General features: G+C 48.4%; 1 protein-coding gene across 3 annotated transcripts in view; it reads right to left on the reverse strand.

Annotated features, from left to right (window-relative positions):
• Positions 1-14,181, reverse strand: part of DRP2 (dystrophin related protein 2) — a 28,872-nt gene extending 14,691 nt beyond the window's left edge. For 2 of the 3 annotated variants that reach the window (XM_058848024.1, XM_058848026.1), the window contains exons 1-4: positions 13,905-14,181; positions 5,863-5,999; positions 1,652-1,785; positions 704-860 (exon numbers count right to left, since the gene is read on the reverse strand). In XM_058848024.1, the coding sequence (XP_058704007.1) occupies positions 704-860; positions 1,652-1,785; positions 5,863-5,970 (399 nt within the window). In that variant the 5' untranslated portion in view covers positions 5,971-5,999; positions 13,905-14,181. Of the gene's footprint in view, positions 1-703; positions 861-1,651; positions 1,786-3,644; positions 3,806-5,862; positions 6,000-13,904 lie in introns of those variants that run through there. The other variant, XM_058848025.1, reaches the window with a different exon arrangement.
• Between the last annotated feature and the right edge of the window lie 7,496 nt (positions 14,182-21,677).

Raw genomic sequence — 21,677 nt, forward strand, 5'->3', positions numbered from 1 at the left:
AGCAGCTGCTCAGCAACAGGTCCAGCTGCTGCAGGAGCAAGGAGAAGAACAGCAGGATGCCTCAAAGCAGCACATCTGCCAGGGAAGACTTCAGAGGCATGCTAGTCTTGTATGTCCTCTCCTCCCCTTCAACCACAGCTCCCACACCAGTGCTGTCTGCTGGATGGGCTGTGTGTGCTCCTGGGAAGCCCCAGCAAGGATGAGGGACAGCAGCAGTAAACATTTTAATTTTGTTTTCAAGGTAAAAACAGCTAAAGCCCAACAGCCACTGGCAGTGAGAAGAAAATGCTGTGAACATGGGAGCAGGAAACTCCGATCTGCCCAGGTGTACCCCAGGTTCAGATATGATGATAACGTGTTCCTGCAGGCATCACTCATGTCCCAGCCACAGGACTGCCCCTAGATCAACCAGCCTTCTCAGGCTCCAGGAAACCAAAAGCAGAGGCCAGTGAGAGGTAGGGCACAGGGAAGCCACTACAAATGACAGGGTTCACTACCAGCTGCAGGTGACTCGAGGCTGCAATGTGAGTTTATTTTCTAAAACCAGATGGGCTCTGCCTTTTCTCAGGAAGCAGAGATGGAGACACTCAAGGACTGGTGCACCCACAGGCTGTGGCATGGCAGTGACACGAGGCAGGGGTCCCGAGCAGGGCTGCCCAGCACAGCCCATCACAGTAGAACAGGGGAGGCACAAGGAACGCACCGCATGTGTCTCCTTCTCCTGCTGCACCAGGAGAACATCGCCCCGCAGGGGCAGCTGTGCCGACAGCTCCTCATCCTTCTGCCCCAGCCAGTCGATGATCTCCTGGAGAGGCACCTGCAGCTTCCCACTGTGGTCAGAGAAGGCCTCCAGCCGAGCCCTGGCAGGACAGCAAGGACAGTGAGATGACAGACGGACAGACAGGAGAGGAGCAGGTTCCCTAAGGAGGGGAAGCACAGCACCATGGTTGGGTGCTGACCCCCAGGACCTCCTCAGGGACTGGTAGCACACCTTAGCACGGGCTGTGCATGACCCCCAGCCAGCAGAGAGGCTGCACTGCCAGCTGGGGTGAGGCATGGAGGCACCGGGGACAAGAAACTGGAGCTATTCCTCACCCTGGAGCCCAGAGTAGAGGACACTCATTCTGTGTTTGCCTGTGGGTCAGAACTGCTCTGGCTAGCAAGGGGGGCTTGGAATGGCATTTACATGTCTGGGCAGCTTCCAGGAGCCTTGGATTAAGGCAGGAGACAATTAACACGCCCCAGTTAAGCTCTCTGTCATGCTGGCTGTGGAGCTGCAAACTCTGACAGTCTGGAAGGCATGTTCCCCTCAAGCAGTGGAGAGGGCTCCCAGTGAAGGGAAAGGCACAGGGGAGGTGGAGGCAAAGCCTTGGGGCAAAAAGAGACAACTGCAGAGGAGGCAAAGGATAGAGAGAGCAGCAGAAAGCAAGCAGGAGGGAGGAGAGGATGGGATGGGTAGAAATAGAGGAGATGCTTTCCAGCAAAAGGAGATTCAAAAGTCTGTGGACCAGAGGGGGAGCTGAGCCAAGGTCACTGTGAATTCATGTGGTTCATCAAGCAAAAAAGTTCAAAAACCTCCTGACAATCACAAGCAGCAGGCAGGGCTGGAAGGCCAGGCTAGCCTGGAGCTTGCTCCAGGCAGGACTCTTACCGAAGGCTGTGGGATTTTTTTTTTATCTCGTTCCAGCAAAGATTCATCTCCAGAGGGGCCTGGGGCCCGGCAGCACTGCTTGGAGCCCGGGGGGTTACACACGAAGGTCCTGCACCATCCTGCGAGGCTTCAACCTGGGCAGAAACAGAACCACGCTGCATCCAGAGATTGCTGCCTGGTGCTATGGGAACTCACCTGGGGACACCCACCCCACTCTGCCCTAACCCCGACTGGCTTTTCAGCTCTCAAGGGAGCTGCCCTCTCCTTAAGTGGTCTGCTAGCAGCTCCCAGGAAACTCCTGGCTGTCTCTGGAAGAAGGATGCAGTGCCAGCTCCAGGAGCAGTAAGGGCAAAGGTTGAAGGGAGGGTTTACTGCATGTCTCCTGTTCTCCTCGGTTATCCAGCAATGAGCTTATCTCACTGAGAACTGCTAAGCCAGAGCTGGTCCTTATGTGTCACAGTGCCTGCAGGGCTAATGATGATTTTTCCCATGTTATACAGAGCTGCTGTGCTTCGAGAGGAGGCTGATCCTGCTGTTCCTAGGGACCAAGGGGATCTGCCAACATCCTTTTTGCCATCCCCAATACTGGGACTTGCCACCTGCTCCTCTACAAAGGCTCCAGGATATTCCCTGCCTGCGTGGCAAATCTGAGAAGCCACTTCTCCTCCACAGATGCTGCTTCTCCTCCGCAGCTCTCCAGAATGAGCAGCCGTGGGAAGGGTGCTGCAAAAGGCCATGGAGAGAAGACAGCAAATCCTAAGCCAGCCACACAAGGGGAGCACGTCCAGCTGGAAAAACTGGGTTCTGATCCCTGGACAACAAATCCTTGTTGGAATCCTCTCCTAAGCCTTTAGCACTGCATCATACCCCTGCTCACAAAGCACTCTGCTTCACGTCCTGGTGACAGCAACATGCAGGATCAGAAGCCCCTCACACAGGACTCAGTGAGTGAGAGGGGATTTTCTCTCCAAAAAACACAGTTTGTTGAGCAAAACACGTGGACACTTTCCCATAAGTGAGACGTCAATGAGCTGTGTTGGAGAAATGGCAACATTTCGATCGAATGCTGCTTTGATATTAGAGCTCGCTTGAGGTAATTATCCCCAGGTGCTTAATCAACCATAATTAAATGTGTTAGTACTTTCTAAACAGCATACAACAGGCCAGATAAGGGCAGCTGCCTTGGGGGAAAAGCAGCAGCTCTTCCAAGAGGAATGAATAGATTCTTGTCACTTGTGCTGTCCAAGGGCTCATGGAGGTGTCTGGAGAAGCGATTCAGCCAAGCCAAGGAAAACAACAGGCAGGAGAAAACAACCAGACAAGGAATTTGGCTGCACAGCTAAAAATACCCCCTCCACACCAGTTCTCAGAGAAAAATCAAATGATCGCCAAGACTGGTGCTAAGTTTGATTCATCTAAAAACATCTAACAGGCTGTTCTCTGCCTTCCCATCCTGCCACTCCAGAAACACGAAGAAAACAGAGAAAACCATCACCCACAGAGTTCACAGGCTTCTTGGGGGCACGAATAATGATCCACTCAAGCTAGAGCTGCTGCTTGCACATAGGAAAATCAATACTCTGCATGTGCAGGTGCTCCTGGCACTGAAGTAGGTCAGTCCCACGGCACTGCCAGGGAATGCTCCAGCCCTCCCCTCTACCCCAGGGGATACCAAAGGAAGGGATCAGCTCTACCTGGGTGCAACTGCAGCACAGCGCTGCAGACAGCACAGTCCTCCCAGCCTTATTTAATAAGTTAAAAGCCCACCACGCCTGTAACTCCCAAGCCCCGTAGATAATCATGTAGCAATGACCAAGCAGAGAGCAGGTGCTGAACATCTGCGTCCCTAGACAAAACCCCTGCGAGCGAGCAGAGGGAGAAATAAGTGCTTTCCCTCTGAGCATCCCTTCCCCAGAGCCCCAGCAGCGGCAGCCTGGACCCCCACTCCCCCTCCAGCCTGGAACAGGTTTATTTTCGGGCACGGAACACTCACGCAGGCTGTGGCCAGTGCATCTCTCTGTGCTCAGCCCCGGAGCTCCGCCGGAGGAGCAGCATCGCTCCTGCCCCGCCGGCTGCCAGCGGCAGCAGCCAGCAGGGCAATGGGCAGGCACCGGGTGCCCGGCAGAGCTGGCCACTGACCCCCCAGGAATGTGGAGGGGGGCGGCAGTGCCTCACAGGCAGCCTCAATCCCAGCTTTGTCCAGCGGCATTCCAGCGGCCTCCAACCTGCCTTAACCCCGTGGCTGCCCTCGAAGCACAAGGCGGGCAGAGATGTGCCCGCTGCGGGGCAACCCCAGGTGGGACACCAGGTGTGTGCAGGGTCATCGCCCTGGGCACTGGGGAAGATCCATCCCTGCAAGGGCAGGGCAAAGGAGATGCGCTGGGATGAGCAGCAGAGAGCTTGGCTCAGATGCTGGAGCACATCCAGAGCAGACACGGGTGTTTGCCAGGGAAGGGATTTATCCAGGAAATCATCCCATCAAGCCTCAGTGACCCAGAAGGTAAATAGGTTCTTGAGTTCTAATCCCAAAAAAGTCAAAGGTGCCCTTATTGTCCCCCACGTGCCCCAGCACAGTGTTGGGTACCAGCAGATGTTCGTGCCAGCCTGGACCAAGTGCAAATAGTTGCTTTTTGCCAAAAAGCTCTGGGCTGGCTTCTTGTGTCCCCCACAGTCCTGACGCCCAGAATTTTTATCATGCTCTCTTCCACCTACAGGGAGGGAAAGAAAAGCTCCCAGTATCTCTCCCTCTCTTCCCCTCCTTCCCTGCCTGCACATCTGACGGGTGCTGTCCCTCCCTGTGGGACCAGCACAGCCAGCTCCTGTCCTCAGCATGTATCGGGCCCAAGAGATGGGAGAGCAGCTCCCACACTGGAGGAGGGGGCTTCAGTGAGGCCAGGACACGGCTGAGGTTGTCTGCAGCCTGCCAGGAGCTTTCAGGACTAGCAAGGACAAGAGAGGGAGGCTGTTTCCTAGATGGCAACAGCAGCCCCTTCAAACAAGGGGAGCTGCCATTAACTCTGCTCCCCTTCCCAGTCCCCTCCTCTCTCCCAGTAAATCCCACAGGGCTCTGATCCCCTCACAGAGGCTTGGACTGCTCAGGCAGGTCAGGAAGGCTTTTCCCTGCTCATCTTGTTCTTTCCCTCTCCCTCCTCACTTCATTTGCCAGGCTGTTTATCAACCACCCGTGCACTGGCCCAGCAGCAGCATTGTAACAGCCACCCTGGGGCCAAGAAACCCTGACTCAGCCACCAAGAGCCTGTCCCCCTGCCTCATCCTTGCATGCTGGAGCCTCTCCAGAGACAGCTCTGCCTTCCTGCTGCAGATCCCAGCTCCCTGAGGCAGAATGGGTCCAGGCTGATGGTCAGCTCAGCCCTTGCTTTTCAAGCTTGAAGCATGACAGAAAAGGAAAAGGCAGAGCTGGGACCTCATTTGTCCTGGGAAAAACACTGCCAGTGCCCAGGGGAACCTTTGGCACTGCCCATCAGTGTCCAGTCAGGTGAGAGGTAGCCTGGGACCAGAACTGGCAAAGAGGGATCCATGGCCTGGCAGAGCCCAGGCAGCATTTCCCCACACCAGAGGTGCCAAACCACCTCAAGGCAGCTCCGTGCAGAGCGCAGACAGCTTTGCAGACAGTTGCCAGCACACCTTTCTGCTCTTCACTCTGCTCTGCCGTTTACCCAGGGGTCCCCAGAGACCTTCCCTCCCCTCTGGTGAGGAGCCTGGCCTGGGGCTCAGAGACCCTGGGGGAAGGAGGAGGGAGACCAAGATCTGTCCTTCAATATAACTAGATTAGTAAGAGGTCAGATTCCTCCTCTCCCTTTCAGCATCCACCAGGAGCTTATTTCCAAGCTCTTCTCTGCAACCAGGAAGATAGAAAACCTACATTTTCACCTGACATTCTTCCAAGTTTCCAGGAGAAAAATAAAAAGCCCAACCAAATACATAAGAGCTGTTAACAGTAGCCTCTCGTTCCTCATAATGAAAGAGCCTTGAAATCCAGCTCTGCAGGTTGTCTCTCTTCCCCTACTTTGGGAAACACTTTGCAGCCAGAGCACTGGAGGAGAGCACACGCTCTCCTGAAGTGCAGCCAACGGGGGGCTGGAGCTGACAGCCTTCCCTGCCACCAGGAACAGAGGGCCTGCTTTGCCCCACAGAAATCTGCAACCTCTGCAAAAAGCTGCCAGAGAAAGACCCCCAGAGCCAGCTCTTACCTGAGACAGCGGGCGGGCAGTGCTGCTGTGCTGCGCCTGGTCCGGGATGTGCCACTCAGGACATCGCGGGAGGACATAGAGCCATTCCTGCATCACCAGGGGCTGCATCAGAACTGATGGTCATGGGGATGGAGCACCTGAAAAGCAGTGTTAGAGTCCCTGGGTCAGCTTGCACCTCCTCATAGAGCTGACCCATCCACCTGGAGCGCTGCCCCCACGGCAGCTGGAGACTAAAAGGAAGCATTTTTTAATTTAATATACTTCTCCTAGTGTTGCAGTCTTGTTTCATCTAAACATCCAACTATTTTTTTCCACCTGGCTATGCAATTTGCTGTATTGATACACTGCTAGTAAGTCCCAGAGGTTATATTGCACTTTTAGAAAGGGTTGGGTTTCTTGAACTGTACCAGATGCCCACGGGTTTAAAGGAAGGGAGAGAGAATCTCACTGTCATGACCACTGTTGTATCTGTGAGATAACATTCACTTTCTTCCTAGCAGGCGGTACAGTACAGTTTTTAATCCAGAACAACTTATGTTTAGACAGAACAGACATATCTCCATAAGAGACAACATCTTCAAGCATATTTTTTCCTTTTATATTCAGAAGGCAAATTGCCTAGAGCCCCAGCTTCATGTATCTCATACTGTGAGCTAGCTTTTTATGAGTTTTTGCTCATTTTGAGCTATAAAATCCCCTTCATTATCCCTATTTTTGAGCTACATGACCTGTAAAAACCAGTTAGCAGTGGCCCCTTGACTATTCTATCAGACTGTTCTATTCAGATCAGAAATGCAACCTCTGGTCACAATGCTGCTGGCTTTTGTTGTTTGGACTCTAAATTAGCTAAAATAGGGATTTATTTCATTGCCAGCACCATCTCAGCTTTATAGAAAGCCATGAGAAATAAAGCTTGGTGAGTGTCTTCCTGCTTTTAGAAGGTAAAAATCACCTGCTCCAGCAGACAGAGCTCACGTCTGTGTGGAGATGAGGCTGCTTTCAGGGGAATGAGTGATGCTGATGGAAGAAGGTTGTTGGCTCCTTCACACCCAGCTCAGCTGGACAGCTGGGAATGTTCCTGCTTGGCCCTGGCAGGGCAGGAGCAGGCAGCACATCCTGCACTGACAGCAGCCACACTGGGCAGAGGGGTGAGGAGAAATCCCCCTGGTCCTGTGTGCACTGCCCATCTCTGACACATCCCTCACGCCCCTGCCTGAGCTTTCACTGCCTCTCTCCCTTCAATTACACACATTAAGAGATTATTCTGACTTTTTTTTTTTTTAAATCTCTTAGTGATTTTTACAGCCATAATTCTCTCCTTTTCCAGCAGAACAGCCTGTGCTGAGCTCTCCAGCAGGCTGACAATCCAAGGTCTCGTCCTCTCCCTCTCCTGCCCATTAGCACCAATGAACACTGCAGCAGGCTCGGTATCCCTGCTCCTCTCCCCATGCAGGCAGGGGATTATGAGGGGATTATGAGACCCACATTAATAATTATGAATTCCAGGGTCTTCAAAGCCCCCTAGCCTCTTGGGGCGAATTCACCACACCCAACTCCTGGAGTAGAGAAGATTTCTGACAGAAAGTAACACCACCTCCTTTTCCCTTCAGTGCTTGTGCAATTTGGACTCTGTTCCTCTAAATGACCTCTGAATCTCAGTCTAGCTGAGATATAATTCTCAGGGTGTGGAAAGTTATTTTTCCTCAAAGCCTCTAACTGAGGGATGCCACTCTAACTGAGGGAGCTCTTCCCCAGGACTGGGGAATCAATGGCTTTTGCAGGTGAGGCTCTGTGATGTCTCACTGTAGCTGCCGTCCTGAGGCCTGGGTTTTCCTGTGTCACAGTGCAGTGAAACTGCAGTGATGTGTGCTGGCCAGACGAGTTCAGCCAGCCCTCCAACACCACACACACAGGGGCTCTCTGCTCTTAGTCCTCCCAGCACAGCCTGGCCCCTCGTTCCTGCCACCAGCACTGCAGGACAGGAGCAGCACTGGGATGGTCACAAGCTCTGCTCTGACTGCATTTTGCTGAGTGACAGATCTGCATGCACGGGGCAGGTGCAGTTCTGAGACAGGGCTGGGGAACTCTTGTCCTGCAGGTATCCATGCATTGGATGTGGAGGGTTTCCCTGCCAGCATCATGGAAATAAGGACAGCCATTGCTGCACCTCCTGAGTGCTGGGCTCCTTGAACTCCTCCAGGGATGACAAAGCCCATCAGGACACAGATGGCACGGGGAACTAAAGCCTGTCCAAGGCAGCAGTCACAGAACAAGCTGAGTGCCAAGCAAAGGGTACCACCCAGTCACATCCTGTGCAATACCTTGCTGCCACAAACACTAGAGCAGGTTGGAGGGCAGTGGCTCAGCTGCCCTTTGACACTCTGCAACAGCAAAGACAAAGCCCAGAGGTAGGCAACCCAGATAATGTGGAACTGGCTGAGCTGCACAGCAGCCAGCACAAAGGAGGACATTCAGGGGGAGAGAGAGACAACCAGACGGAGAGGCACGTCTGCAGGCAAGCCAACAGCTCCCTATAACCCCTTGCCAAATTCCCTGCTATTACTGGAACCAGGCAAGGAGAAATGCTCTTGATCTGCTCTGCTTCTCTGCCGAGGCACACAAAACAGCTCCAGTTCTGGCACTCCTACTTTAGTGCTTCTGTACAGCTCTGTGTCTGGGCACTGCAGCATGTGGAGTAGAGATTTTGTGGATGCTTCCTGGCTAAATTCCTATTGCCTGATTCCTGTGACTGTCAAGAGCCAAACCTGTGATCCACTTTGCCTCTCCCACACTGCCATTCACTTTCTGCACTCTGCTTAAGGTTGGTGCTGGAGACCCAGAACACAACAGCCAAGGCTCAGCATCATACAAACCAGATTTAAGTGCAGACAACAAAAACTATCATCCCCACAGCCTACTCCAAACCTCTGCTTGGAGAGATCCTCCTTTGAAAGGCAAAGAGAACAACATGGTCAGGCTGTTCAAATGGATATGAAGTGATCTTAGTCCCCTGGGCACATTTCTGTGCAAGCAGAACAAAAATCGAGGCTCAGGTGAGCAGAAGCAGCGGAGAATTCCCACAGGTGGACACTACAAGAAGCAGCTGTAGAGTCACCATGGACTGGGTCACTGCACTCACAGTGGAGACAGCAAGAAGGGAAATCTCTGATTGAGACTGGTGCCTCTCACCTGGTCTTTGCTGGTGGTCAGATCAGTCCTCAGAAGGCACAGGTACAACCGAGTTACTGCTTTGCATCCTCCCACATGAACAACACCCAACACTTGCCTCTGCTCTCAGTACACCTTAAGAAAGGAAGCAGTACACGTTCCACAGTGCTGTGTTACAGCCTCCAAACACTTCAGTACCCAAGCCACTACCACAGTTGAGACCTTGATGATCCTCTCGTTGAAAAATGAGAATGCCAAAAATCTTGATGTTACATTTCAACAGTTGAATGCTTGGGCATTAAAGTGTATTAAAACAAATATTTGCCTTTTCTCTCTTCCTACATGAGCTGTAGCTGTTACAAATTCAGTGCTGGAGAGCCTGTCCCACTCACTGCTTCCCAGGCAGTCTGACAAAGGCAGCTGGGATAGCCTTTGCTCAACCAGCTCTGCTTCAGCTCTGTCACAGAACTCACTGCTCCACTCAGGGATCTCTGTGCTCTCTCTGCTTTACAGACCTGCTGCAGCAGCATCCCTGGCTGGCTGGAGCCTGTGTCCCAGCTCCTGCAGCACCTCTTCTCCATCCCAGCCAAAGGCAAGGTGACAGCTTACCACCAGTGCACATGGTGCTCAGTGTTCTCCAATTTTGCTGCATTTGTTTAAAATCCTCCTGATACAAACCCATATCCAAACTCTCCCAAATGTCAAGGGAATTCACACTGCAGCTGACCCTCCACAGCTAAAGGCAACCCCCAGGATTAGAAACCTGTCACAGGAAGTAGAATGTAGTGTCAGATGTTGAATTTCCAGCTCTCTACCACACATAACAACAGCAAACACAGCATATAGATCAAGAGGTCTCTCAATCACATGGTTTATGCTTTGAATTGCTAATTTCCTCCTAAACATACTTTTCTGAAACTTTCCACTTCAGATCTTGGCCTATAAGGAAAAAAATATGGGAACATCTTGAAGCAAGGCAGCTCAGCTCAGTCTTTATCCCATGAGGAGAGTGGAAATACAAACATGTTCCCTGCTGCTGGAAATGTTAATGACTTTGTTGTTGTTTAACTTACTGTACAGAGAAGTAATAACATTTTAGCTCAGCATGTTCAGTGTCCTTTAAGGGGAAAGGTGGGAGGCTTGTGGATATTTTGGAGTTCAGCTTCCATATAGATGTTAACAAAGGCAGCATTCCCAGGCTGACAGACAGCAAGACTCCCTCAACAGCTTAAAAACACATCCTGTTTCAGCAAAAATTGTTTTCTGCACTTGTAAGTAAATAATTTAAGCCTGAGATCATGGGCCAGATGACCTACTTCCCAAGACCCCACTGGTCAAGGTTTGGTGAGAGAGAAGCAACCTTTGTCCCACTGGGATCAACACAAAAACAACACAGTTCCCTCTCAGAGCACAGGCCCTGAATCTCCATCCTTTTACAAAGCCAGAATAGATACCCAAAAACACTCCCACAAAAAAATCATCCCAACATCCTCCTGGTTGTTATGTGCTCCTGTGTACCCTGAAAGGGGACTATCAGCAATCTTCCACATGTGGGAGCATTTCCAACCCCATCATCTGAGGGCTAAAAATCCCAGAAACCAAAGCTGCCACTGGGCTTCACACTGCACTTCCACCAAAGAACCAGGTCCCCTTTATTAAATAAAATGAAGAGTGCTTCAATTAAGCACCTGCCCATAAGAATTACCATAAAACCTTTGCTGTATCTGGTAGTAAGCAAGCAGCACAGAAGATGTGTTATTCACTGAGGGTGAGTGAAATGCGGACTCTCACTTCTAATGAGCTCCTTTCTTAAATGGACACTTGGACTTTGAGCTCATAACCAAAATGTTATTTTAATTCAATGGATAAACAGGTGCCACATGTCTTAATAAGGAAGCAGCATCCTTTGCCCTGGCTCGCTCACTCCCCATTTTCCCAACAGAATCCACACATTCACAAAATCTCAAATTGAAAAATTTCACCAGTTGGCTTTGCACTAGGAAACTGTGATGATGATGTCCCCACCTCACCAGGTGAGTGTGGGTGTATGCCCACAACATGGTCATGCAGAACTGACTAGCCCTCTCTCCGCTCAAAAATAACTTAATGGATTTTTTTAAGGAAGATTGAAAAACCTTAATTTCTTGTGCATGTGGTTTCAGACTCCCAGCTGGGTTCTAAGTTGTTCTCTCTGAAGCTCACTTTTCCTAGGAACTCTCTCCATCTCTTAGCAGATTAAAGTACTGAAATAATGACTCAAGCAGGCAGAGGAGCCAGCTGTGCACACAGAGCCCACAGCCCTGCAGTGCTGGACACAGAGAAGCTGCTGCCTGATAGACCTGACAGACAGAAGGAGCAGGAGAAGGGCAAGCAGCAACCTCCCAAAAGGGACAGCAGAACAGGGGGGAATCACTTATTAATGATTGAAACAAGGTTGCACCAAGCATAAAAACTGAACACATTCCTTCAGAAACATGGCCCCTGAAACCTGCCAATTTAAACCAGTAAAAACCTCAAGCCTTGTCTTTGCCTTTCTCCTCTAAGCACCTGAACTTTCCCTTCCCTGCTGCTGGAAGCAGCAAACAAGTTTTGCTGCATTGTGAAAAGCACATCACCCATTTGCCACGCTGTGTAAGTGATCAGCAACAGTGGGAAGAGCACACCCACACTCAGTTATGATGGCCAAGGTAATGCTGCTGACTCCTGGCTTCCTTGGCACTTTGCTTCTCATTCTCACTGTAAAGCTGGCACCTGCTTCTCCAAACGCAACATTCTGCCTTGCCCCCAAGGTCGTCTTTATTATAAATTCCCTGCCAAAGCACAAGGTTCTCTGGCCTTCTGAGGCCATGAATTAGATGACCAGGCTGTGTGCCCCATGGAGTTACATTTCCTTTCCCTACTTGAGATATATCAGAGTGACCTTATTCCTATGCAAAGGGAAACAGCAAAGGAAAATGGGAGCTATTTTGGCTGAATTCTGAAAATATCAATTTCATCTTTATACACCTATGAAAATGAGACTTCTTTGAGGACTGAATTCTTTCTGGTCAGTATGTCTTATTTCATGAGACTCATAATTCCCCTTTTATGCTTTTATCATAGACATCCAGGCTTAAGTGAAAGCCTTGAATATATTTCTCAAAACATGATTATATTCAGAAATTCACCGTGTCTCCAGAACTCAGGACTTTTGTTTGAGCCCATTCATTTAATCCCTTTCCTGTCTCACTTTGTTTAGTTTTGCAAAGAGCCACTCCAACCTGAGCAGCCCCATTCACAGTTACAGTGCTGGCCAGTTTTAGAGAGCAGCATTGACCTGTCTCAGGTGTTAATCCAGAAACATGGTCTTCATCTCATCTCAGCTCCTTCAGCTGCCAGAGAGGACCTGAACACAGCATCCCATCACAGCGCCCACTCCAACGCTTCCCCTCCCAGCTCTCCAGGCACCCACGCTCCTGGACACCTCTGCAAAATGAGACTCTCCAGTTCCTTTCCAGAGTGCCACCACATCCTTGCTGTCTCCAGAACGCTGCCTGGACAACTCCCCCAGCAGCAGAGAAAGCAGCTTTCAGCACGGGGAGCTGGCAGGGGAGGGTGTGAGATGGCACCAGAGCCACGGCAGGCACACAAGCCACACACGGGTGCCAGGAGAATGGAAACCCTCCCAGCACAGCTGAACCTTTTGGCTGGGACCTCACACAGCTTCCTCAACAAGGGCACTGTGGTCAGGCAGGAAAGGCCATTAATGAGAACAATCAAGTGAGAACTCTCACAGGTCCAAGACAGAGGTGAGCAGCAGCAGGAGAGGTTTGAGGGACCTTGGATTAGGGAACAACAAGGAAAACAAACTGACAAAAAAATTACTGGACTTTTTTTTTTTCAACACTAAAACACAAAATACAAACAAACATTGGTTTCTCACAGAGAAACCATGGCATTCAAGGGTGTGAGATTAATTGCTCCACACCCCTGTCACTGCACCTGGGCAATGTCAGCATCAAAAGCCCATAAATACAATGCTGGCACTTCCACCAGTGGACCTCCACAGCTGTGATGCTGTGCTGGAGGGAAGGCTGAAGGATACAGGCTGGACTGGGGACCTGTAATAATCTGTGGCACTTAATCTAGAGAAACCACAGCCCAGGCTGTCCTGTCTGATAGGGAGAGGGAGGCAGAGTGCTGAGCCCTGGGGAGCAGGAAAGGTCCTGTGCTTCCTGCAGGCAATCCTGCAGTCGGTCAGGGCTGCCTGCATCCAAGGGAAGGTCAGTGGTGGCAATAGAAGCCCTTGAGAGGGGAGGAGGAAAGATGAGTGAAAGGAGCTGGGGAGCAGCTGGGGGAGGGGAGGGCGGACACATAAAGGAGCAAGGCTGGACCGTGTAAGGTAGTGAATGGAAAGGGCAGACCTAGGACTGAGGGCTGATCCTTGCTTACTACGTGAGGAATCTTTGGGTCCCTGCCTTGCCCTGCTGCCTGATCCTCCCAGGAAGATGCTAGAAGGCCACCATGCACCCTGCCCGGAGCAGCCCTTCAGCCCAGGCAGAAACACTGCCAGGGTAAATAAGCCTTCAATGTGAAAAGCATCGAAGCCGGTGAAACCGGGATGCTGGAGACTGTTGTTTGCCTCGGGAATCCGCATCCCTAGCCGGTGCCTAGTCTCTCCCTGGTGGAAATGGTTTTGGCCACCTCTCTTGCTCTCACCCTGACACCCTTCTTTTCTTCTCTGCAAGTTTCCTCACCCGCACATGCATGGGCAGCGCTGCTGCGAAGGGACACCCCCAAAGAGCGCATTTCCGAGCTTAAACCATCTGTCCAAATTCTCCCCTTTTCCAGCCCAGCCAGGATCTGAGTGGGAAACGAATTTTGTCATGGCCTACCTTCCGAGTCCGCCAGGTCTGAGGCGCGGGGGCAGCGGGCAGCGGGGAGAGGGGCTGTGCGTGTGAATCAGCAGAGGAGTCCCTGTGACAGGGATGCATGCTGAGCCTCAGCACCGCTGCCTCTCCTCCTCCACCGCCCCGGCTGCTGTGTTGCTATGCGATCACATCACCACGAGCAGCATCTCGCCGAGCCTCCAAAGAGATCCCCTTGACTCGGCAAAACACAGCGGGGAACAAGGACGAGCCCACCAAGCGCCCGGCCCTTCGGAGAGCTCGGCCGGCGATCGATCCGGAGGAGGGGAGGGAGAAGAGTGGAGATGCAAAGACAGGCACGCACGGGAGGAGGAGACAAAATACACATGGAGAGGGGGAAAGGGAGGAGGGGAGATGTACAAACACACAGAAAGCGCCGTGGTCTGACCTCTGGAGACCTGACACGGGCTGCCGGGCTCAGCCACGCTTCTCTCTGCTCGCCGACATCTCCCACAGCCTCTCGGGGCTGGCGTCTCTCATTTTAGGTTGGATATGGCCACGCGTGTGCTGGAAAATGCCAGACACGTTCGCCTCCTTCCTTAACCACAATTTGGGTATCTGACAATATACTTTATAATTTAAGAATAGCCCGTTTCAAAATTAAAGGAGCAAAAATAGGATTATCACTTCATTTCGGATGTGCTTCCCATTCTTCTTAGAAAAGAAAAATAAGTAAAGGAAGGAGACAATTCTCCAGGCTGGGGAGATCTTTTAAATGTCAGGGTATCTTGTCTCAGCTCACGAGAAATAGGAGGATTTGAGCTGCTGGCTCGGATGAGGACATAGACACAGAGTTGGGATTTTGATCCACAGATAACAGTTTACAGTTCTTCAGATCATTCCACCTAAGGATTTCAAACTGCTCAAGTCACCAAGTGATGTTATTTTCATATAACACAAAAAGAAAGAGAATTAAATTACTTGGTGAGAAAGAGGATTCAAATGTAATCCCAGCTCTGTGTTTTAAGCACAAGACTGTCTCAGCCTTTCCATGGGAAAATTAAAACTTGGGAAATACAATCTTCCTGGTCCTTGTCAGAGTGGTCTTTCATGAGTCTTAGCCCTTTTTGTTCCCCAGAGCTGACAGACTAAATATGTTATTTTTCTGCTGACACAGTCATGTTACCCAGAAATATCAGTGGTGTTTGTAAACATTTTCCATTTCTATACATTTATTCCCCATCTCAGGTGCATCCCAAAATCCAGGTTCACTTGGCTCACTCAGACCCATCAAATGTAACAGCTTCACAACTCCACAACATTCCTGAAAAATCACTTCTGGCCAAGCCAGCGATGGAAATAACAAGTGGTAAACTCTCTGCAGCATCACAAGGCTTCCTGTGGGTTTAAGGACGATGGTGCTGCACAGAGGGACAATGCCCAACCCACCCCTGGGTCGTGAAGCCCATGACCTCCTTCCAGCCAGTTTGGGCACCTTACAGAGCAAAATTTTGATCCCACACCATGGGGATGTGAACGGATCAAAAGCTTTTCTAAGTCACCAATTTAAACATGGAGGTTTAAAACTCAAAATCTGGTTGATCTTGTGTAAAACATGTTTGAGAGAGTCCTCAAGAAACCAGTGAGCTCCTTGTGATGGTACCAGCTAGAACCTGCATCCGGTGGCTGACCAACCCCAAGTTCTCCCTTCATCCTAGACGGGTACACCAGGAGTCAGGAGCAGAGCACTGAGACACAAAACTCATGTAACTACACTGGAAGGAGATTTTAAAATAGAAACCTCCTTATAGTTGGTTCCAAAAGGAGCAACACTGAATACTTTGACTACCAACCCAAGAATTACTTATTCACTCCACACCTTCTACTCTTAAAAGCTTCTTCAATAGCTTCTGCTTCCATAACAGCTGTACTGATGCAACAAAATCCCTCCTGGAAAGCTGTATTTAGACCAAAGAAAACAGATATGGATCAGAAGACAAAAATGAGCAGAGACTCTGCTGGGCTATTTTTGTGCACACACAAATAATAAATCTTGGGTTAAATAAGGAGAGCGAGGGGGAAAATAACAGCAGAGTCTGGAAGGGCTGTCCAGGCAGCTCCAAAGACACCATTTTCCAGAGAGACACAACCAAATCCGATAGCAGCATGTGTCTGTCACCACCAGCATCTGTAAGGGACATGACAACATGGATAAACATATCAAGTTACACATGCACTCAGCACAGAAGTATGAACAGACAGCATGAACCACAAAAACAAGGTGCTTTGCAGTACAAGCATCCTAAATTATTGATTGTTTAAATGCAGCAGAAGAAAAAAAATCTCTTGTGTCAGTTTAGTTTAAATTATGAGGTGCACCAGAATGTCTGCTGGGAGAGTTGCTTCCAGGGCTGGGAACATCTTCCCAAGTCCTCCAATACTTTCTGTTTTAAGGATATAATTAGGGCAAAAAAAGGAGGAATCCAGAACTCAAAGGGAACGAGGGAGACCAACTCAGATGTGTCATAATCGCAGTTTTCACACAAGCACTACAACTTTTTTAAGTGTATGGGAAGGTTTCTGAGATGAGAGGCTAAATTTGGTGTGCTATGAGTTCTGAAGAGAATTTAAGCCAAAAAAATCTCCCAAGGAACTCCAAGAGCTAAGCTTCCAGAAGATACGGTGGTACTCACTTTATGTATTCCCCTAATGAAACATTTCAGACTTTTTATGTGTTATGAAACGGCAAATAGGTATCTTGTTAGGAAAACTAACAATGTCCACCTTCCCAACAGGGACATCTCAATATGCATAGTGCTAAATACAGTGTACAATCATACAAGAGGTAAAAATTGGGACAGGTTTTATAAGGCTTGAACATAAAATTGACATATATATATATAGAGGGAGAGACACACACTGACAGTATTTTTAGTTTGAAAGTTTTAAAAGCTAAGAAATAAGGGCTGTGTTTACTTTCAGCCTAAATTCTGTATTATTTTCTCCATATACAAGGCCATTATTATTAATCACTTGTAAGCTGGAATATCCATAACACTAATTATTCTTGCATTACCAACCAAATAAAAACATTACATAAAATTCTGGCAGTCACATTTTCAACATAAAACTTCAGGGCTCAATATAATTAAAGGCTATTATTTTTACATTTTTCTTCCCATAAGTTCCCACCAATTAACTTTATCTTCTAAAATAGTCCTTGTCACAGGGAATTGGTTCCCAAAACGTGCAGCCTCTCTTCCCTTCTTTGAAATATCACATCTCCTGAAAGAGCAGGTTCATCCCTCTGGTACAGAAGAGGAAGTATTGTAAGCATCCTTTGGAAACTTTGGTACATTCTTTCCCTTTCAGAGTAATGCTCATATTTATCCACTTATCCCAGTTAAAGTGTTTTAGAGAACAATGCTTTACCCAGCAACAGAATGTAGACTTATCCTTGTTAACAGGAGGATATAGCAGACACCAAGAGCAGCACTTTCCCTAGAGCCATACACCCACAGTCCCTGTGGATCCATCTGCCAAAGAGGAGCTCAGAGAAAGGCTTGTGAGCCAGGACAAGGTCCCTTATGGCTTGAAGAAATTCAATTTCTCCCCAAGAGCCTGCAAATCCCAGTCTTCCTGAGACACGGTGCTCCCTCACCTGGGTCTCATCCTAATTAAAGCATCAGAGAGGACTGGGTTCTCTCACAGCTGCCCACATCCAAACAGCTGTACCTGTTTTGATCCAGGATCACGGATCTCAGTGGTTGTGCTGCTCCTGCCTGGGGAGGGAAAGCCAGAGGAGCAGGTCATGCACAAAGGGACAGACCTGCCCATCAATTCCAGTGTATTAGATGGGCCAGCAGGCTTGGGAGCAGAGCACAAAGAGCTCCTCTTCAACAAGAATGAACAAAACTAGAATTAGGACCCTAAGAAAATTATTTAGTTGACTGGATATGGTACCATCCTGGGGGGCTTTTTTGTTTGTTTTGTTTAAATAACTGATATCAAATAAATAACTGTACCTCTTTTGCTAGCATCAATCAGCAGAAAAACCTTCCCAGAGCAGATTCTACCCTGCTGAAAACATTTAGAAAAGCAGCAGGGTACTTTCTAAACACATGGTACCTGGGGTGAGAGAGAAGAATGGGCAGAGAACTGATACAAGCAGACAGCTGCCATGCACTCAGAAATAGAATTAATCCCTCTCTTCATTTTTTCCCACACAGGCCTTGAAACAATTTCCTCAAAATGAAAAATAGAGTCTATAGGGGAGGAAGGAAATCTTTCAGAGCAGCAAGTGCCAAAAGAAAGAGGGGTGGGTAACAAAAGAGTGTAAAGTTGGGGAAAGAGATGGAGAAAAAAAGAGAAAGGAGAAAATGGTAAAAAGGAAAGCAAAAGCATACAGGAGAGGAGGGCAAGGCACACAAGGCAGATCTCAGGGGCTGTTTTGTTCCTCAAAAGCTGCCAACACGTTTATAATGTGCTCTCCATCCCCCTCCTTATTTACTGGGCGGTGCACTCAAAGGAGCAGGAAAGCAATCACACAGGAGCTGCTGAGGATTCACTTGGACACAGAACAGAGGTGCCCTAAGAGAAAGGAAACTGCTTAGTGATCCGTGCACAACAAACCATGATGGGGATGTTACAGGCCCAGAGACCCGAGAGAGAGGGCTGGGAGGAAACCTGCAGACAGCAGCCTCTTCCTGCAGAGATGGCACTCACAGGCAGCACAGACACTGGAGCAGTGCAAGTCAGACTGCATGGGGATACAGCTGCACGTAAAAATGTATGTTCACAGCAGAAGCTTATCCCTGAATTCTTCAAAGGAAGAGCCCAAAGGATTTGGGCAGAGTGTAAAATCTGTTGCAATTTGCAGCCTAAACCCAGTGCCTGAAGCTCAGCCACGTTACAGTGACTTAAATATCCCATGACTGAGCCAGTGCTGGAACAGCCCATCCTGTGTCACGTTTCTGGCAGGTACCACAGCTTGCCTGATGCATGTTCACTCATTAAACTGCAGAATGGGATCACGCCTCAGCCTACAGATTTCTAAACACTGTCAAGGTTAAAGTGGTATTTAGAGCCTGTGTAGGTACCTGCATCTTTCTCTTTTTTTTCTTTTTGAAAATCAACTGTTTTGATTTCTACATTTGTGCAAGGGCAAGCCTGGAGATTAAAGCCTTTAAAAAAAAAAATCTTACCCTCTGTTATGCAGACTTTTTACTCCTACAAGACAGGAAGCTGAGAGGCAGAGAGGCATCCTCACAAAGGTGCACACCTTGCAGGATGTTATTTATGTACTTCAACACCTCCCTTGCCAACTATAATTACTTGGACAGGTCTAACAGATACATACAGTTCTCTCAGGAATCCTGTGCCCAAAACCACATCACCAAATGCTAAGGACATAAAAGGAATTATTGGTAAAAAGCAAGGTTTGGTGGCATCCAGCCTTCATCAGACCACAATTGTTGCTTCCATTTTAAAAAGCAGAGCCGTAATGAGGGAAACCCATTGATACAACATAAATCATCTTTCCTGGAAGAAAATACTTGAAGACTTTGTTCTTTCAAGATATTCATCATCCAGAGCAAGCTTTTTACCAATCTCTGTTGTTTTTCATCCATGATGCATCCTCTGACTAAAAAGCACATAAAGAGCTCCCTCACACACTCTCTCAGGAGCCATGGAGCTACAAATCAGCCCAGTGTGTATTATTAATGACAAGTTATCAGAAGATCTAGGACAACAGCCAGCCAGGAGTTTCACTGTGCTGAGATTCTGTGGAGAAAATGAACCCTTTGCCAGGTCAGATCCTACAGTTTCCCTTGTTCCTGTCTCCAGTGTGCACAGATTTGTGATAAGCCATTTTGTCACAGCAGCCAGGTGATTACCCTGCCCTAGAGGCCTTACAACTGAGCCTTGCCTAAAAGACAAAGGTAACCAAGTGAGGAGACACTGGATAGAGGCACAAAAATCTCAAACACTGTATAAAAAAAGGCAAAGTGAATTTTATTTTGCTAGCAGTTAAACATTATTAGAAGAGTTCAGGAGGACCCATATTGGCAGTTGTTAGAGCTGCAGTACAAGGCTCACAGATTCAATTTCCTGAGTGGTTACAGCTGTACCACCTTCTAAATCCTTGGGTCCTGATTTATTCATGGCATTAGGAATGCAAAATGCAAGCAGAGGGAAGTAGGCCAACAAAAGAATAGAAAGCAGGGATACAGAGGAACCAGTTTCTTCATTCCAGCTAAAAACAGGTTGAAATTATTAACTCTTTCAGAGCAGACTCTCTCTGAAAGGCTCTGATGCATAAAGATGCACAAATGAGTCTCCCACCACAAACCAGAAATTATGAACAGAAACACAAAGCAAACATGGCTTCAGAAGAATTTGGATTAACTCTAGCCCAAGGCATTTGGATTTTCAGATGCATAATGTTCACTGTGTCTGACAGGGAGGGGTTAATGGCTTTGGTTGTGTGAACTGGGGACCAGATGTTCAGCTGGTGCAACTCAACACAGATCCATTAGAAATTAGTGGAGCAGTGGCTGCTTACCCCAGACAGGATTCTGGCCCAGTACTTTGAAATCCTGTTTAATACCCACTTAGAGATTTCTCCAAAGGGAGAGGCCTCACTTTTTCAAATCAACTAAAAAGCTACTAGAAACACCACAGGATGCAGTTAAAATGAAATGGCCACTGCCATGGCCTGTATGATACTACAAAACCCCTAAATCAAAAGCCTGTAGAAGCCTTGTGAGAAATAACACCCCAGCACAGTTGTTTCTGCTATGATTTCATAGTGTCCACCTACCTTACAATGGGCTGAAACAGTCATGAGAGGTAAATCACTCATTTGTCACTTACCACAAAATGGATGGGTCTTCATTACGTCCATTTTAGTCCTCAGACAGAGCAGCTGTGCTCAGCCAGATCTTTGAGCACACGCTTTTCACAGAAAATGGTCTGCAAAATTTGCTGTGATGATTCAAATGCAAAGAGCAAGTGGGGGAAAAAGGATAAGTGAAAAGGTACAGTAGCACATTCCTCCCTAAAATGGCCATTCTTCCACTCAAGTGCAATGCTACTCAGATAGTTAGAGGGGAAAAAAGAGGAAAAAAATGTCCAAATGTCAAAAAAGACAAGAGTTACCACAGCACAAAGTGGCTAGAAATAATGTCTAGAGGCCAATAATCCAATAATACCAGGCACATTTTTGCTGCATGGGATGGATTTTAGACAGGCATCTTGTCCAACAACCAAAAAACAAAACAACAAAAAATCCCACAAAAACAAACAAAAAAATTAATAAAAAAACACACAAAAAAAGTAACCTCACCACCCCAACACATTAAAATCATGTTATCTGTCCTGTTGCTGTAGTTCTGTACCTCTAAGTGCCCAGCCTGTGTACTTGAATGTCAAAACTCTGCACAGTCTGCCTAAATACTTTCACAATCCAGGGTATAATAAAGTCTTGTGATGCTGCACGTCTTCCATAATATGATTCTGTGCTTTCTCAACCAAACACCAACCCCAAGGGAAAACTGATGTCAGGGACCAGTAACTGTAAAACATTCACTATATCCCAAAGGATTCTGCTATAAGCTCCTTTAAATATATTTACATAATCACACACACTCTTAAGAACCCAGGCATGTTTCACGAGTGAAGTGAAGCCTCTGGCAGCACCTCCAGTCTGACAGGAATGCACCTTCCACAAACTCCAAACAGCACCTAGCCAACAGGAAGCCTTTTCTCCCTGGCTATTGCTTCTTTTAGATGTTCTGC

Source organism: Poecile atricapillus, chromosome 12, assembly GCF_030490865.1.
Source record: "Poecile atricapillus isolate bPoeAtr1 chromosome 12, bPoeAtr1.hap1, whole genome shotgun sequence".
Taxonomy (NCBI): Eukaryota; Metazoa; Chordata; class Aves; order Passeriformes; family Paridae; genus Poecile; species Poecile atricapillus.